Source organism: Synchiropus splendidus, chromosome 6 (genome assembly GCF_027744825.2).
Source record: "Synchiropus splendidus isolate RoL2022-P1 chromosome 6, RoL_Sspl_1.0, whole genome shotgun sequence".
In the NCBI taxonomy this organism is placed as follows: Eukaryota; Metazoa; Chordata; class Actinopteri; order Syngnathiformes; family Callionymidae; genus Synchiropus; species Synchiropus splendidus.
Genome location: NC_071339.1, coordinates 3,852,928 through 3,872,815, shown reverse-complemented (window position 1 = coordinate 3,872,815; position 19,888 = coordinate 3,852,928). Strand labels below are relative to the sequence as shown.

Below are 19,888 nucleotides of genomic sequence, written 5' to 3'. Positions count from 1 at the left end.
CTGAAAGCTACATTTCAAAGGTTCTGTTAGCTTATAACAAAATACATCTATTCCATGCTCTGTACATGAAACAGAACAATCACAGGGGTAGAGGCGCCGGAGAAAACTACCAACCAATCTATGGCTTTTTCTGACCTGTTTTCATGGATAGGCCAGAACAGAAAATACAGAACAGCAACAGCTTTGACACTTATTAGCTCATAAGTAAAAGATGAAGCTCTCAGTGGTCGGACTCATCTTCACAGTGACTGGTGAATGATGTAGTGGATCACTCAGCGGCAAAGAGTTGTTTGATAAAGGTCAGCGCTGCCAAGCGACTAATGTAATACTTTACTGAGCATATTGTGAATACGCCGCGCATGAACGCTTGGCGGGGCGAGTAAATCTGTCAGGGAGGACCGGCTGTTTTCTTATCACCGGAGCAGCCGCGCGTACAACGTTGGTACGTTTGCTAAACAATGAAAACATGATCAGTGTAACCGAGTAGAGGAATGCAGGTCAGAGAGCCCGGCCACAAAATAAACAAAAATAGACTTTATCTGACCGGATTTAAAAAACAATGTTGCAGTCACTCGTGGTTCTGGAGCAACATGAAAAACACACACACAGAAAAAAAAAACAAAAGTACATGCTAAAAGAATGATGATAAAATAAGCACATCTTTCTTAATGTCGTGTGAGTAGTTTGCAGGCAGTTTTCCAGAGCAAGACAGAGGTTAAGATGGGCGGAGTCTGTGTGTGTGATGGAGTTGTTGAGCTTGGAGAGAGATGGTTCTGGCTGCCATGTTTGTTTACGTCCTCAACCTTTACGAGTGTGCAAACCTAGGATGCTAGGGGAAGGCGCATCCTTCCGCTCCATCTGTTTGGAAAGAATGGCTCGCCTCCAATTGGCTGTCTCAGGGAAACCACATTGCCATCGGAGCATCACGATTTCCTGCGGGGATTGTCCAATAAAAAAGCATTCACTTTTGATCTCTATCTTCTGAAAGACCCAACATAAAAAGTACAACTGCTCCATGACATTGTATGAATCATATACGCCATTTCATGACGTGTTATTACAATGTAGCTGTGTTTGATTGAAAGATTCCCGATATATATCGTGAATATGGGAAGATATTTTAAAGTGTGAATATGCTGGAGTTAGAGGCAAATCGGGTTAAATATGATATAAAATCACTTTTTTATGAGTTTGTTTTCTCTAAAACGTCAATTCATGTATTTATTTTGGGGGATAGTAAATAATGTAAAAGGATTTTAAAATTAAAACAATGAAAATTAATTTCAAAATCCAATATAACTGTCAGAGATGAGCAGATGTGACACCATGAAACAGTATTGCAGGGTTGATTAGAAAGTGAATGAAAAACACAGGCGGAATTTTAAGGCAGTATATTACTACTGCAATGGTAATTACAAATGCCAGGGTTTGCTCCTTCTTTTTTTTATGTATTTAATGCTTTATTTGACCTCTGACCTCGACATGCCTGCCACGCCAGTGCTGCTGAACGTGAATGTGTGCACGAGCAGGCTGTTTTATGTTCTGCGGGGTCATTAAAACCATTTTAAGGCATGAAACAAGTCGGTGTGCAAACACCCTGCGCAAGGTCAAGGCGCCGCTGAGATCAGATAACCATCTGTTGTGCTGCTTTTGTGCCATTTCCCCGGATCACACCTTACAACAGGCTACAATTTCAACCAATTCGCGTTCCGCTGTAACCCAACCGCCAAGGCCCCGACACATCACAGGGGTGAGGGTGAGTGCGAGCGAGGACGTCAGGCTGGTGTCGTGTCAGTGCGACACCCCGAGCAGCCTTCAGGATGAGCAGACACAGCATCAGGACGGTGCTTCTCATCCTGTCCACCGTCCTCTACCTGCTGATCGGGGCAGCCGTGTTCGTGGCGCTGGAGGAGGACAGCGAGAGCAGCAGGAAGAAAGCGCTGGAGCAGAAGTTGAACGAACTGAAGAGGAAGTACGGCTTCGGCGAGGAGGACTTCAGCAAGATTGAGCAGGTGGTGCTGCAGTCGGAGCCGCACAGGGCCGGCAGGCAGTGGAAGTTCAGCGGCTCTTTCTACTTCGCCATCTCAGTCATCTCCACCATTGGCAAGTGTTTCACCATGATAAGTGATATCGGAGTTCACCTGAGCAGGTGCAGTGTGTCGGATCATCAATGATCAGCTTAGGCATGTCTTGAAAACATCCTTTATTGGTGACAAAAGCGAGGCTGGCGGGCCTTTCTGAAGTCAGAAAAAGCCATGCAGTGACTTTCTTCTATGTTCTGTTTTTGTTGTAAAATTTTCCCTTGCATTTATTGATCCTACTCATTTTCCTAAAATAGTTATTGTCATTAAAAACAGGCTTTATGAATAATGAATCATGATTCCACGTTCCACCAGAATGAGCTAGTAGTCTTTACTGCATAAAATACAAACATCCGTCCGTCAGCTCATCATCATGGATGTTTTGGTGGTGACATCACAATGTTTAATGTGGTGAAATATGTTCCCTGATATTATTCATCTATAATATTTTGGCTCGATTATATTTCCCCGTTGGAACCAACGAATCAAACATAAGGTGCTAAGGTCCCAGATTTACCTTTACTTTTCTGTAAAACATGTCTTTCTGACAAGCTGGGTGTTTCTTGTCCTGTGCATCGGGAAATATTTTTAGTGTTTTTTACAACGCCTTCAGGGCGCTGGCTGTCATTGTGGACTGAAGGTTATTTATATCCAGTGATGGTTAGATGACGTGTCATGAAACAGAACTGCAGGGTTGATGAAACAGAGTCCTGGTTTTCAGAGGCCACTAGATGGCGCTCTTGGTTTAGAAATGCTGTTCGACTTCATTGAACTAGTCGTTGAAGTCCAAACATTTTACAACAGGCAGCGCCATCTGGTGGCATCTGAAAAGCAGGAGACTGTTTCATGAAACCTCATCCACACATCAGTAGTTTCATCCCAGTCCCGACTGCTTCGGAGTGTTTGCTGGGTTCAATCAGTGTGGCGTTTGTAAGTTAATCCCCTCTGGGAACTCAGGTTTCCTCTCATATAACAATAACACACAGAAGTCATTGAACATCTCTAAATTCCGTGGAGACGTGTGCTCCCCACAATGAGCTGCGGGAAAATTCACACCTTGTGAAACCTTCACGGGGCGCTTCATTACTCCGACGTGTTTCCGTCGTCGTAGATGTCAATTTAACCTTGTCTGACAAGGTGAGTGGAAGTGCATTTTTGGCATGTGCCTGATCAAAAAACTGCTCCTCTGTGTGAGAATCATTGGCCGATGCAAATCCTGAAGGAGAAGTTTGTGATAAGTCCACCACTCAAATCCAGCATCGGTGGTGAACGTGAACGCTGCATCCAACTCCAAAACAACGACTACTACATAGACAAGGTTCAAATATTCTGCTACTTTTTAATATGAAATAAAATGAAAACCATGACCCATGGAGATCAGATATCCTGAAAAGAAGGTTGGAAGCTTCCAAAAAAATGATGCAGAAAATAAACTGTTGTGAGGTGGGCAGTATTTTGTAAACATTATTACACAAGAGCTTAATACTAAAGTCATTCTGTGTCGACTTCCGTGTCCTGTAAAAGTAGTGTCAGTTAAAGACAGTTAAATAGATATTGCTTTTGTTCCGCTATTTACGCTGAGCCCCTTCGTGACTGAGTTTGAGACCCCAGGTGGAACAAGCCGTGCGTACGTGCTGTGTATAACATGCTGTAACATGACCAGTGGTCTGTCTTCGATCTGGACTGGAGTCAAAGTCCATCTCCTTACTGTATGTCTCCTTGTTTGGTTGGGTATTTCTCCAAAATAATAAGTGACCCTCCTCCTCCGTTTCCACCCGGGGGGTCAATGTGGATATGGTCGAGGACTATAAATATCTTGGGGTCCACATAGGTAATAAACTGGACTGGGCTCTGATCACTGAGGCCCTTTACAAAAAGGGTCAGAGTCATCTCTTCTTCTTGCGGAGGCTCAGGTCCTTCAACGTCTGCGGGACAATGCTGAGGATGTTTTATGAGTCCAGTGCAATTCTGTTGGCTGTGGTTTGCTGGGGCAGCAGATGAACGGTGACTCAACAGACTCATCCGCAAAGCTGGTGATGTGGTGAGGGTGAAGCTGGACTCCTTGGAGACGGCTATGGAGAGAAGGATGCTCCTGAAACTAAGGAGCCTCCTGGACAACATCAGCCACCCCCTCCATCAGCTCCTGGTCCAATACAGAAGCACATGTACCGATAGACTCAAAGACACAGGAGCTCCTTTCTTCCTGTGGCAATAGAAACGTACAATTCATCCCTGAAAAAATTACAATGAAGTATTCTTTGGCACGTTTTTCTGTTCTTGAACTGCATTTTCTTGCAGTTCAAGAACATTTTCTAAGCTCCTTTGTATCGGCTTTTGCCACTTTATAATATTATTTCTTTTTCATTTATTGTGATATGTTGTGTGCAGAGCATATTACGAACACAACTTCCCTTGGGGTTAATAAAGTTGTCAGATCCTGATAAAAGCAGGAGTGCGTGACTCGACAGAGATCAAAGGACACGTGGAACTAAAGCAGACGGTTCTCCTTCTCGCAGGTTATGGCCACGCCACTCCTCGCACCCATGCTGGCAAAATCTTCTGCATGTTTTACGCGGTCCTGGGGATCCCTCTGACCCTCATCATGTTCCAGAGCCTGGGCGAGAGGATTAACAGCCTGGTCCGCTTCCTCCTTCACAGAGCCAAGCAGGGACTGGGCTTCCAGAAGACTGATGTGTCCATGGGGAACATGGTGGTGATGGGTTTGCTGTCGTGCAGCAGCACTTTATGTATCGGAGCTGCAGCTTTCTCCCAGCTTGAAGGCTGGACCTTCTTCAACGCCTACTACTACAGCTTCATCACGCTCACCACCATCGGCTTTGGGGATCTCGTGGCTCTGCAGAAGAAGGACGACCTCCAGAAGAGACCCCCATATGTGGCGTTCACTTTCATGTACATCCTGGTCGGTCTGACGGTGGTCGGAGCCTTTCTCAATCTCATCGTGCTGCGGTTCCTGGCCGTCAGCGCTGAGGCGGCGCCAGGGGAGGACGCTGTCGCTGCTGACCCGCGGTCAGACAGAGGCTCAGGCGGTCGTGACACGGGATTAAAAGACACTGACAGCAGTCACAGCAGTGGCTGCAACCTGAGCCTCCCAATAGAAACAGGAGCCAGCTCCATTAACCTGCTTTCTTCCCAACACAAGGAGCGTGTGCTGGCTAAATCTGAGCCGCAGGAACGTTTTCATCACACTGAAACCAGCAGCGTCGGAGCTTGGTTCACCTGCTGCTGCCTCGACTGGGGTCTTTGCCCCAATCGTGATTCACCTCGCCGCGAGTGGGACCAGGGACACAGCAACCCTGTGTTCTACAACTCCATCTCCTACAGGGTGGACCATGGCTCAGTGTCCCAGCAGGCTTCTCCGAGCAGTGTGCCTTTATTCCTGAACAGATGTGACCGTCACTGCAGAAGGAAGTCCTTATAGCTGACTTCCTTCCATCCATCCAGCGCCGCTTCGTATCCTACAACAGAAGGGTCTGGCGTCTCAAACGTCAGTAGGATATTTCAGGAGGGAGCCACTACATCTTAGCAGAGCAGCCACTGTTCACACCCAGCTCACACTGTTGTGAAGAGGCGCTGGGTTGAAATATGGCTCAGAGAAGAGATAAAGGTGTGGTGAAATGGAGGCTCCTGCTTGTCAACTTACGAAAGCGCTCACCTTACACCAGTGTTTTTCTTATCGTATGTGTTCAGAACTTATTTAGAATTGTATACCACACAAATAAAAAGATTCTTCTTTATCTTCATTTTAATGAAAAGTGTGCATGTATTGGAGACTCCTTTATGAAGCTTCATGAAGCCTCATTTTCTTTGTAGATGGCACTTTGGTTTAAAAGTGATGTGACACATCATTTAAATGGTTTAATAGTGCTGATGGGTATCATGAAACAGTATTGCAGGGTTGATGAAACAGTGTCCTAATGTTCAGAGGCCGCTAGATGGCGCTCCATGTTTAGAGCGGCGAAGAGGTTTCGTTGAATTAGTGGTTCAAGTTCTGCAGACAGTGCCATCTTGGTCTCAATCAGGATGCTGTTTCATGAAGCCTTCTCAACTCTTCAATGCTGTATCGTGAAAGCTTCATAAGCTTCATAAAGCCAACTAGATGGCACTCTCTGCTCTAAACTTTTCTGGATTGGAACATCTATTTCAATAAACCTCAGATCATTTCTAAATCAAGAGCGCTGAAAATGATGACACTGTTTCATGAAGCTTCACCTGCCCATCACTACGAATGTTGCTCTGGCTCACCATGTCTTCATATTCATCTCTGATGGAACTGTTGTGAAAATGAGTTCAAAACTTACAAATATACATATGTTTCAGTCACATTCCTCTACATAGGTCAATAAGACACTTTCTGTCCGTCTTTGACAAGGCAATAGTATTAGAACAGGATACAAAACTAGTTATTCAAAGACACATGTCTGAGCAACAGCTGACAATATGTTTTATCAAATGTTGAAAAACTCTTCATCCTTTTGTTGTCCATCTTTAGATATTTAACCAATACGCAGGATACGTTGATGGTGCTCTTTTAAAACTTTAAAAAAAGTTTTTAAAAGTTGTAAAGAAACCCCAAAATAGAATCCTGCCAGGACACAGTTATATTTAATGGTACCTTTTTTTGGTCAAGGCTACTCAGGGTGTAAGTTGTCTAAATTCAGTGGGAAAATACGGCTAAATTCAAACAGAAAAATATGGTTCTGTACAGGATGTGAGCGGGAGAGTGGGAGGAAGATGCAGGCGTGTGTTTGACTGCTGAGTGAGACAAAGAGGATTCAACTGGAACAACATAATCAATACATCTGAGCTATAAAAATGTCATATCCGGATGAAGACATTGAAAGAAGCTCTCCGACAGATGGATGTCAGCTGATCCTGGAGAGGGATTTGGACTGGGCTCAGATCAGCCTTGGAAGAAGCCTGCGCTCAGTGTATTTCCCTGGTGGTGAGAGAGCGTGCAGAGCTTCCGCCACTAGAGAGAAGCATTGGTCCACATGTGCTCTGCAGAGGAGAGGTTCCAACCTGGAGTTGAATCAGATGTTTCTCTGAAGCCGTCTGCGACGTCCTTCCAGCCGCTGGTTCAGGAGACACTTGTCTGAGAGCGGAGAGCGTTCATCACCAAGAGGACACTTGAGCCTTCTTTCAGTCGAGAATATTGCCATGTATCAGATGTGGAAACGTGTTGATGACCCTGCAGTTAAAGAGGCTCTGTTGAGTGTTGAAATCAGATTAAAAAAGCATATGGCTGTTTACGTTGTCCTGCTGTGAGGAGTTGTACGTCGACGACTTTGCTGGCATAAATGTGTTGGGATCACAAGCATGGTCCGCTTAAACCGACACGACGGTCCCAGCAGAGCAGCAGATGTTCAGTCATGTTCCCAAAGGACGGGAGAGTCACTCGACTAGCAGGTGTGGTCCGGCCAGCGGGGTATACACTTCTCAGGGCGTCGAGTTGGGAGCGGAAGAAACCACAGAAGTAGTGGGATACAAGCTTTGTTTTATTCCACATCAGCGTAACATCATCTCTTCGCTTGACATCGCTCAGTATCAAATTGTTCAAAGTACAGACACATTAAGTAGGGGCTGGATCAAGGGCGCTCCTTGGACCAGATACGTCGTCACAAACATGCATATTCACGTTTGGCCTTCTGTCTGAATCACACGAGCTTCTGGCAGCTCCAGACAAAACATACATTCCTGTCTCCACCCCAAGGTAGCCATCTCTGGCGTATTTGGAATACAGAGTGGGTAGATATCTGTTAAACATTCCATTGGTACTGAGAAACAAGTCATCCTTGTAACTCTAATGACACAGGTCAAATTATTCCACAACATATCCCCCCTTTGTGGGTCTCAGACCCACACACCGAATTTAGCAAGCTATCCCATTTTATTTTACTGAAGATTATTTAGTACTGTAACAGAGCAGTGACAATATACTGGATATAGGAATGTAGAAAATGTTAACTACATGATTAATATAGCTGAAGTTAGTTCAATAGGTTTACTGCTGTCTGGTTAAATAAAAAATCTCAACCGCGCGCATTGTTAGTACCCGTCGCAGGAAAGTGTTAGTCAGTTCGCTTCCGGAAGCGTCAAAAGTTTTCCCGAATTGTACTCTTACTTGCTGACATGATGCATGCTGAACTAATTTGAACTTTCTTGAAATCATTTTGAATTTGTAAAACCCGAACACATGGATTGAACACAAAATTAACCAAAAACAATGTGTGAACATAAACAATATGATGAATTAGAACACATGGTTATGCAATCATATTACAGGACAATGAAACATAATGAACACCAAACAATAAAAATGTTACTACCTAAATGGTATTCTCTTTTTTTCTGGAAGTCTATTTTCGCTTTTGTTGCTTCTTGTCATAGGTGAGACTTCCCCCTTTTTTTTTTTTTTTTTAACAGCAATCAAGCAATTAATTATACCAGCAAAGAAACATAAGATCATGATTTAAACACATTTGTAATGTAATCATAACAACACCTCCTTCTTCAGTCACGTCTGGAGTGTGATGAGAGTCCTCCAATTAATCAGGTGATGGGTACAGATGTGGTCTCTCAGTCACCACGAGAGCCAGTTGTTCAGCAGGCATCATGTTCAGCATCTGTGCGTTCCAAAGTCCCGTCGTGACTGCTAACTGCTTCTCGATCATTCGCAGACACAGTTTCCTCATCATGGGTACGATACAACATGCCAGAAGAAAAATGACAATTAGTATGAATGCAGCAGTAGTCCCCACTTCTGCAAAAAATGCTCCCCATTTTCCTAGATGTCCATCTAACCAATCCCAGGCCCAACTTTTAGCCCCTGCATGCTCTTTTATCTCATTTTTTAAATCTCTAAGTTTATCCATTGCTTAACGGTTTGTGTTTCTGGGCATGTTTCACACAACGGGTGATCGCATCGTACTTAGCTGAGTCGCTGTTCTGCTGGAGTTTTTTAGCTGGAACTTTGGGTGTCACGGTCTGGACTTTGGTCGGCTGCTCCGGTCTCGCGGTTCCCGTCCGTCGCTGCGCGAGCTCGTCTCCTGGTGACAACCAAACCAGACAACTTATTATCACAGCAAGCCTTGTCATCAACATTTTGACTATCTAACTCATTGACTTCACTGCCCTGTTTTCTTTCCTGTTTGGTAGTGGGGCCTTGTGCCTTTGTGCAATGGCTCAGATGGTACCAAGTGGCGCTGCCTTCGACTTGGACAGCTGTTGGTGTTGCTCGGACCACGGTGTATGGACCTTCACGTCTCGGCTGGTGCCACTTCCTTCGGAAGACCTTGATATACACCTGGTCGCCGGGAACCACCAAATGCCCGACCTCACGATCGGCCTCAAGCTCCCGTTTTCTCTCCTGCAGATAGATAGTCTTATGGATAGAAGTTAATTGCTTCATATAACTTCTAAGTTCAGATTGTAGTTGCTCAAGTGGAGGCCCCTTGTAGGGTCCCCTCAAATGTGGTGCTGGCATCGGCCGTCCCGTCAACATCTCATGTGGTGTCAAATGTGTGCTTCGATGAGTTTGCATGCGATAACTCATCAGTGCTAATGGTAACGCATCAACCCAGTTTAGCTTCGTGCTTGCACAGATCTTGTTCAGTTTCGCTTTCAGAGTTCCATTTATCCTCTCAACCATTCCCTGACTCTGGGGGTGATAAACGGCACCCAATCGTTGTTTGATTCGAAGTTGCTGCAAGATGCCCTTCACAACCTTTTGTACAAATGCAGCACCGTTGTCTGAGCTTATTTCTGATGGAATGCCAAATCGAGGAATGATTTCTCTGGTCAGGAATTTGATTACTGTTTCAGCACTCAAGTCTTTGGATGGTGCTGCTTCAACCCAACGGCTAAACCGATCAACTACCACCAACATGTAGCGTTTCCCTTGAACCGTTTTTATCATGTCAACGTAATCGATCACAAGATGTTTAAATGGACCTTCTGGGATTGGAATATGACCTATTGGTGTCTTGATGTTTTTTCGTACATTGTTTTCTGCACAAATCTCACATTGATTCAGCACTTCATCTGTTGTTGTCTGCAAAAATGGGGACCAATATCCCTGCTGTCTGATTTTCTTCACCACTTCCCCCCTTGCACAGTGATCTGCACTGTGCACCTCAGAAATCAAGATGGTCAAAAGTGCAGCTGGAGCTACGAGCAGGCCTTCATGTGATCGCCAGAGACCCTTATTGTCCACAGTAGCTCCTCTTTGTTTCCACAAAACCTTTTCATTTTCGTCTGCATTTTCTTGGATCAAGATTATGTCTTCAGGTGTGACTGTGGGTTCTAATGTCACCATAGGTGACAAAATGGCTGTTTTGCATCTTGACACTTCTTTTGCTGCCTCGTCTGCCGCATTGTTTCCTCTGATGACATCATCATTTCCTTTCCTGTGGGCTTGGCATTTGACAATGGCGAGTCTTGTTGGCAGCATCATTGCAGACATTAGAGCATTGATCTGTTTTCCATGCTGAATAGGACTGCCATTCGTCTTTCTAAACCCTCTTTGCTTCCAAACTGATCCAAATAGGTGACACACACCATGCGCATATGCCGAGTCAGTGTAGATGTTGGCAACTTTTCCCTTAGCCAACTTGCATGCTTCTGTCAGTGCCTTCAGTTCGGCTAGTTGGGCTGAACACGGCTGATCACAACTCTCAGCTTTCACTGTCACAAACTGTTCTCCTTCCTGTCTGACCACCGCATAGCCAGCATGGCTTCCTTGGTAATCCCTGAAACATGAGCCATCAACAAAATACACTTCCTCTGCGTTGATCAATGGAGTCGACTCTAAATCTGGTCTCAGTCTTGTATACTTCATTGTTTCTGCAATGCATTCGTGTGGCTCTCCCTCAAAGTTGAAAGGGACAACATTTGCTGGGTTTGCTGTCACGCATCTCTTGATGGTGATGTCTGGGTATGTTAGCAGTGGCATGAACTGTAGACACCTTGCTTGTGTGACTACAAACCTCCCTTGGTTGATCAGTTCTGTGATTTTGTGGTGCGTGTAGATTGTCACTGGATAGCCCATGGTTATGGTTGTTGCTTTCTCATAAGCATACTGTACAGCAGCTAGCCCTTGATAGCATGGCGGCCAGCCTTGGACAACGTTGTCAAGTTTGGTGCTGTAGTAAGCAATCGGCTGTTTCTGTCTGCCACTACATGTCTCTTGCATTAGAACTGCTGTGGCATACATGTTGTGTCTGTTTGCAACATACAGTAGAAATGGTTTGGTGTAGTCTGGTGTTGCTAGAGATGGTGCCCTCTGCATCTCTTGTTTGATTGTTTCAAACGCATCTCTGGCTTCCTCTGTCCATTCCAGTGCTGCATTCAGGGTCGTTGTTCCTGCTGCCTTTATCAGATCTCTGAGTGGGTTTGTTTTTCTGGCGTAGTCTTCAATCCACTCTGAACTGAACCCTGTCATTCCGAGGAATGTCATCATCTGACCAACTGTCTGTGGTTGTGGAGCTTTGGTAACTCCTTCAAGTTGCTCTGGTGTTATTGTGATGGTGGCCTGTGAGATCAGTCGGCCCAGATATTCAACTTGGGGCCGGCAGTATTGCAGTTTCTTTTGTGATGCTTTGTGTCCCGCTTCTGCTAACCTCTGCAGCACTTTAATGGAGTCTCTGTGACAGTCTTCGAGCGTCGTTGAACAGATTAGCAAATCATCAACATACTGTATCAGTGTGCTGTTGATGTCTTGGCCTTCAAGGTCTTGTCGCACTACTTGGTTAAACACGTGTGGACTGTGTTTAAATCCTTGTGGCATTCTGGTGTAACTGTACTGCTTTCCTCTGTATGTGAATGCAAACAGATATCTTGAGTCTTCCGACAGTGGAATGCTAAAAAAGGCTGAGCACAAGTCGATTACTGTGAAGAATTTTGCGTCTGGCGGCACATTTGTGAGAATAGTGTTTGGATTTGGCACTTCAGCTGGCCAGTCTTCCACCACTTCATTGACTGCTCTGAGGTCGTGAACAAGCCTATATTTGGATTGATCTGCTTTGAGCACTGGAAATATTGGAGTATTGCACTGGCTGTGTGTCTCAATCAGTACTCCTGCTCTCAAAAGTCCGCTAATGGTTTTTTGAACTCCTTCTTCTGCTTCTGGTTTCAGTGGGTATTGAGGTCGTGATGGCAACTGCACATTTGGCTTCAATCTTATGTTGACCGGGCTGGCTGATTTAACCAACCCCACATCTGTGTCATGATTTGACCACACACATTCAGGGACACGTAATAACATGTCTTTTTTCAGGTCCTCTTCTTCCTCGTCCTCTTCTTCGTCTGGACCGTAGTGGGCTTGTGTTAGTTCTGGTATTGTCACCACTTGTGGTTTTGCTTTCATCGTGGTTTCACAGACAATTTTGATCATGGTTCCTTCACTTGAGGTGAATATTTTCGGGTTTTCCGTTGCCAGCCACTCTAGCTGTCTTGCTGCTTTCACCATCGGACCAAGATCTTTGGATTCAAAACCGTCATTCACCACGAGTGTGATGTGTGGTTCAGATTCTAACACCTGGAACCATTGCATAATGAAGTCATTTGCTTTGACCTCGAGGGCGGCACCTTGGTCCATCACGGCGGCTTGAATCTTTGTCTTCAATCTGCTCTGGAGATCTGTGAGCTGCAGTTGAGTGAGCTTTCTTTGTTGAGCCCTCTCTTGTTCATCTTGTCTTTGCTCATCTCTCCGGTGTCTCTCGATGGCGTGTACAACGTGGTCGCGGAATTCTCTGTGAGGCATGGATGTCAACCCCACGACGTCTTCCAGCTTGCTCTGTACTTGTTGTGGCAGGGCTTCGATGACGTAGGTGCGGAACAGAGTTGATAGCAGAGGACTGTTTTCGGCTTCCTCCTCTGTCTCTTGTTTCCATCTCTTCAGTTGCCTGCTTATGTACGCAGCTGGGTTCTCGTTCTCTCCAAGTGGTTCTCCTTTCAGTGCCTTTGGGTCAATCTTGGATGGGAATTCACCTCTCAACACTCTCCACAGCATTGGCCGGTACGGATTGAACTCGGTCCCGTCGGCCATCATGTCTATCATCCAGACATTTCCACTGTGACGTAGGAGGTTCTCCATCGCGCTTGCACCCAAACTCTTAGCCAACACAGCCTTGATGTTTCTTCTGTAGCGTTGTCCTTCCATTTTGAACATGTTTATAATGTTGTGTTCATATTTTCTCTTTTCCTCACGTTTCTTGCTGTGTTCTTTTGCTTTGTAGTCTTCGATCCTCACCTCCATGATTTCACACATATGTGGGTCGAATGTGCCTTCTTTTGGCCAGCTTTGGTTCAGCTTTCTTGTTCTTTTTTCCCATTTAGTTGACAGTTTTTGGATTTCTTTTGCCTGCTCAGGGTATTTGGCACTCACAATGACAACTGGTGTGACGCTCATTTTGATCTTGGGTTATCACTTGCAGTATTGATTGTGTTATTCTTCAGCTTAATGTTGTGTCGTAAATGTGTGTTTTTCTTACTGGGTATGGGTCTGAGTGCGCTGAAGGTCAGGGTGTTGACGAAGCTGCACACACACAGCGACCGGAGTGGGGGGGGTTGAGTCCTCAACGGCGACTCCTCTATCTCCCTCGCACACCACCTATGTGCAGACACAATTATTTGTATATCTTTTACGGTGGATGAGTGACTTTGCGATCACCTCCTGTTTGTTCCACCTCTGTATTGGGAAACGAGCAGTGTTTATGGAGGAGAGGACAGTGCACACACACAATCTCAACTTCCAGATTCCAACTGCTTGGAAGTCAGGCCTAGTTGTACAAGCAGCCGGCTCATGTGGGGGTGGTACATAGCGGAGGCAGTGCGTTCCCTCCAGATGTCTGCAACAACTGCACAAATCTAGTAGCGTCTGATCTTACTTTCAACCTTGAGCAAACTCAACTTTTGACTTTTTTGTACTATGCATCAAGACACCAATATGTTTCAACTGCTTATGGTTTCTGGATAGAAAACGAGAAAGAGAGTTCCAGTGCTTCGAGCCCGTTTTATATCACTTATGTTCCTTTCCTTCCCTTTTCCTCCCCCCCTTTTTTTTTTTTTTTTTTTTTTTTTTTAACTCCTGTTTGAAACCTGTTATCTGTTCAAACCTTCTACTCTGTTGATTCTGTATTTCTCATCCCGTCGCATGTCAGCGCGCCTTCACACACACACACACACACATTGCTCTGTTCTTTGTCATGAAAATTGCATACAGTACAAGTATAGTCTAAAAGGTAAACTTCGACACTTCAATCCACAACACCCAATGTCAATAATATCAATAACAATATCATCCACACATCATGGCCATACACATATACATACACACACAGCTCTCTCTGTTCTGTGGCATGAGAGTTCTACGTAGTTGAGGTAGATAAACGTTTTAAACTTCACATAGGTACACACACTGTCACACACGTCATGACGACACACACATACACACACAGTTCGTCTGTCCTTATTTTAAGTGGAGGTCTCTGTCCTGCTCTTTATATGCAGCATTTGTTCATAGTAATAATAGCATCATTGATTATGAGCCCCTAGTGAGTGTGCTGTCGTTTATTCAGGATCTCACGACCTGGTTTCACAATGACTGGACGTTTGTATTTTTCCACAACTTATCACAGGTTGTCTCCACCAGATTCTCATCCGTGGTATTCTTTTAGAGATCTTGACGTGGAAGAGTGAAGATCTCTAAAGGAAACTAGAAAATATAAAATATTTTCGTATATACATTATAGGCCACGCCTAGCTTGTCGGTATGGAAGCCTTAAACGTTAATCAGCTAGCCCCTGAGAGCATCGGTCATGGCAACGAGTGGGTGTCCAGTTTTTATCAAAAACTGGAGGCCACGGGCTCATTTCGTCCCTTATCCAAATAGTCACACTCCCGCATCGTTATTCACCGGAAAAACCAACCTCGGGCATCAAGGCCTGCGCAGTAAACAAACAATACACGTTTCTAAAACTTGTTGCAACTCACAAGCGCATCTCAATTTACAGCGCTTTCACAGAACACACAAGCACTTCTCGGTATGCAAGTGCTTCTCAGTATCAAATAGCCTTTTTGTTGATGTTTTTTTGTGTACACATCGGTTTGGCACTACTTCTGTGGATTTCCGTCTCCCCACTCTCTGGTTCTTTCACCGTGAGGTCAATTCTGCATCCAGCTCTCACCCAGCAGCACATTGAGGAAGAAAACGGTATCTTACCTCAGGGCGCCTTGTGCTGCGGGGATCGAGTCAGACGTTCCTCAATCCTCGGTGCGAACGTTTGGGCGCCAATTATGTGGTCCGGCCAGCGGGGTATACACTTCTCAGGGCGTCGAGTTGGGAGCGGAAGAAACCACAGAAGTAGTGGGATACAAGCTTTGTTTTATTCCACATCAGCGTAACATCATCTCTTCGCTTGACATCGCTCAGTATCAAATTGTTCAAAGTACAGACACATTAAGTAGGGGCTGGATCAAGGGCGCTCCTTGGACCAGATACGTCGTCACAAACATGCATATTCACGTTTGGCCTTCTGTCTGAATCACACGAGCTTCTGGCAGCTCCAGACAAAACATACATTCCTGTCTCCACCCCAAGGTAGCCATCTCTGGCGTATTTGGAATACAGAGTGGGTAGATATCTGTTAAACATTCCATTGGTACTGAGAAACAAGTCATCCTTGTAACTCTAATGACACAGGTCAAATTATTCCACAACACAGGGTGAAAGGGTGGCCTCATGTCAAGGTTGTGAGCAGGACAGCTCAATTGATAGTTCCCCTGCTGACCAGTAGGGGCGTCATTCTTAGATTCTACCAAGCCTGCTTCCTCTGTTTAAGATGTCTACGAAGTAGTCGGCTAGCGGTAGCTGAAAGTGAAATACATAGACAACACAATCTCCAGAATATGTCATTTTATTAACAAACTTGCGAGTTTGTTCGTTTGTTTTTTACTCATAAAAATATCCCCCTTGAAATATTCAAACAGCCCAGCAATGATTTTCAACTTATATTGTTTTAAACCATATATTTTTGTTTCTTATCATCTACAAGGGTTTATTCGCTGCTAAAGCTGTTCAACTTAAAAACAAAATTATTTCTTCTCTACTTTATATATTTCAAGTTTATTTATTTATTTATTTTTTCAAAATTATTACTTCTCCTTCAAATGTATTGATTTATAATATATAAGTATTTAAAATTGGAAAACTGTTTTCTCCTCGAGAAAAATTGTGAGAGAGAAAAATGACCACCAGCCAAACATCATACTCTAGACAAATAAATAGCAACCTAAAGTAATGAGGGGGACTGGTGCAGTGGCTGCAAAGCAAAGCAGTTGTTTATTCAGAAAGGCAAAGCCGACAGCAACCGAATCACTTCGGCCTGTGATTGATACTTCAGCCAACAATAGTATTAATTATAATTGCAGTATTTCCATGGGACCTACGTTCGCTAAAACGCAGACCGTCCATGCGTCAAGTGCGACACCACATGCCTCACACAGCAACTCTGTCAGCCAGTGAGACTCGTGCTGCAAGGAGGGACACGGAGGAAAAACACTGTGGTTTCAGTCATCAGTCAGGCTCCGTTCTGACATAAAAACAGAGTCAAACAGAGTCCACTCAGCCTGTAAGGACTCCTCAAAGTCCGATTCATTTAAGGGGTTGAGAAAAATGTTTTCACTTCAGGGAGTTGAAAATGGATCATGTTGAATTGAAGTGCACTCAGAGCACTTTTGGGCAGTTTTATTAATTCGAAGAATCTTAACAGCTCGTCCATTATTAAAGACTCAACATTATTCTTCCTGTGATTTTACTTTCTCTGTATAACATATAACTCAGGAATGAACTGCTTTCCTCTTGAGTGTCAGTCTCAGTTAGAGGTGGCCCAAATACAGCGTCTCTCACCTGCCTTCTTGGCTCCTGCTTTATCGGTGACGTAAGCACTTGTTACTCTACGTTGTGGGCCATGTTCATCTCCGGTCGTGATGGGTAGGTGAGGTTTCATGAAACAGTGTCCTGATTTTCACAGGCTACAAGATGTCAAATATTTGGACTTATAAGTCAATGAAACCTCACATCATTTCTGAACCAAGAGCGTCATCTGGTGGCCTCAAAAGTAGGAGACTGTTTCATCAACCCTGCAACACTGTTTCATGATACAATTACAACACAATTACATTTCTGTTGAGAGGAGCCGTCAAACCCACAGAAAGGAGGGTAGGAGAAAATAGAAAATAAAAATCAAGAGATGACATCATGTGTGATTATGACGTTACACTTTAAAGATGCACAGAAAAATGTTGCTTTGTTGTGTTTTATTTAATTTAAAGCACATTCCATTTCAAGATTCTTTATGTGTCTCATACATTTCAAAATCTACTTTCAATTATCATGTATTTTAAGGGTCAAAAAATAGTAATAAAATTGAGAAAAAATGAACAATTCACGAACAAGAAAGTTATGTTTCAGTTGCATCATAATGAACAAAAAAAAAAAAAAAAACAATGAACAAGACACAAATGTCAGAGATAACAACAATGTCACTTTTTTAGTTTTACTCTGACTCCAGGAGGGCCACATAAAAGCAGTCAAAGGGCCGCATTTGGCCCCCCGGCCGCACTTTTCCCAGGTCTGCCTTCATTGCTTTTCTCCATTGAAGGGGTTTTAATTTTTCCTCCTGCACACTGTGAATTATTGATTGTATTGTTGAAAGTGAAGCTGTTTTTGCAGCAGCCTGGAGCTGGTGGAAGATTTCATTCCTGGTGCAGGCAGTCCAACTCGGCTCCTCTAATGGCTGAATCGATGCAATATAAAAGAAACACGGGCCCTCGGCTCATCATAAAAGCTGCATGCAAATTTTATTCAATGAATGTTGGAAGCCATGTTTTTATTTTTGAGAATTATGGTAACATATGCTCACTGTTTTTGCACGTTTCGGGAAGCCAAGCACAATAATGAGTTTCAAACGCCGGCCCATGAGATGCATGCGCTGAGACGCAGATTTGATGGAGAAGAAACTAAAGTGCATTTGAAGAAACAATGCGTGTAGAACCGAGGTTTGGAGATTATTATTGTGGAGAGTTTGTTTCCCCTGCAACCACACTTGACCTGGTGCTGTGCGCCGCTATCTGTTGCTGCAAGTGAAAACTCTGTTTTCACTGTGTTTTTGCTGTATTGATACAGTTGTCACAGTAAATAAGGCTGTGATGTAGACGTCCTGGGCCTGTGACTGTCACTGGAGCCACGAACCAAAGAGAAAAAAGTGACTCCGTTTTTGAAAGCGCTGAAGCTAAACTGTGTTTAGAGCACAGTTAAGTGCTCGAGGCTCTCTAACAACCAGTGGAAGTGAGCAGCTTGGGTTACAGGGTGCAGGGCTCCAGGTTCACAGGCCGTCAGTTCATCGAGAACCAACCAAACACACACAACTTTCCTCGGCATTTCTGGCGTCATCCATTTCTGGGATGGATCGCACGTCTGAGATGCTGAGAGAAACTTCACAAGGCCTCATTTTCAAGGTTTAAAAAGGAACGGATTTAAATTGTTCTGCAAAGACGGAGATTACAGAGCTGAGGATGTTCATTCCCACCAGGTAAAACAAACAAAGGTTTGCAACCTGAAAGTGAGGACACTGCCTCATGGTGATGGGTTGGTGAAACATGCCAGGCCACCAGATGGCACTGTCTGCTGAGACATCTATTGACAACTAAGTCAACGAAACCTGACATAGTTTCTACACCAACAGCGCCATCTAGTGGGCACTGAAAATAAGAACACTGTTTCATTCATTCTGCCATAATGCATCATGATGCCTCGTCTGCCATTACCACTGTTTCATGAAGCTTCATCAGCCCACCACAACATTATACCATAGATTTTTTGTTTTAAGAAACACAACCTTTGTGATGCCCTCTTTAAAATCAGCCTTAAAATGAGGAGCCTCATTCTAGTTGAAGTCAAATATATTGGCGTGTATCAATATAGTAAGTATTATTCTGCTGAGAAGGTGATCGGTTGCAGTCTGCCACCTCTGCAGGACCTGTACGTCTCTAGGTGGGATCAGAGCCTTCGACCCTTCTCACCCTGGTCATGGACTGTTTGCCTCTCTTCCCTCTGGCAGGAGGCTACGGTCCATCCAGACCAGAACCTCCCGTCACAGGAACAGCTTCTTCCCCTTCGTGATCAGTCTTTATTTTATTTTGATAGCACTTTATTCCAAAGCACTTTCCTAGTTGGTGGGATCCTCACTGACCATGGCAATACATTTGTTGATATCAAGAATTGATGTGTAGACGGGGTTTCATGAAACACTCTGGCACTGTCTGCGATACAATCTAAGGGTTTGAACGAATGTTTCAACAGCAGATCATTTTAGCGCCACCTACTGAGCTGAGTTTGACCAAACCAAAACAAAATAAACAGTTATCGCTGATGTCTGTTTTCATTTTTTCAGAAAACGTCCCCCCTCAGCGCCTCGCTTCCTGTTGCGATGGAAGCCCAGAGATGTAGGCAGAGAGGTGAACAGGTCATAGGCAAGCCCTTAATAAACAGAATATCTGACTCACTGAGTGGTGAATGAGTTTTACCGCGGTACTTTAGCATCTCTGACAGAGTAATTACACAACCCTAAAAATACACAGCGAGGCGATACAGTGTGGAGGGAGGAAGGCTGCACTGCACGCAATCGATGCTGCTCGCCTCTTTCTGTCCATCAGGTCAAAGCTATCTGCCTGTCAAACGCTGCCACATTTCTCTCATTATGTGCCGCTTTACATAGAACGTGCATAAA

At 44.4% G+C, this 19,888-nt stretch overlaps 1 protein-coding gene across 1 annotated transcript; it reads left to right on the top strand.

Annotated features, from left to right (window-relative positions):
• The first annotated feature begins 1,820 nt into the window (after window positions 1-1,820).
• LOC128760409 (potassium channel subfamily K member 15-like) lies at window positions 1,821-5,520 on the top strand. The gene is made up of 2 exons (XM_053867813.1): window positions 1,821-2,103; window positions 4,598-5,520. Exons 1-2 carry the CDS (start codon window positions 1,821-1,823, stop codon window positions 5,518-5,520), a joined length of 1,206 nt encoding a protein of 401 aa, XP_053723788.1.
• The last annotated feature ends 14,368 nt before the right edge of the window (window positions 5,521-19,888 follow it).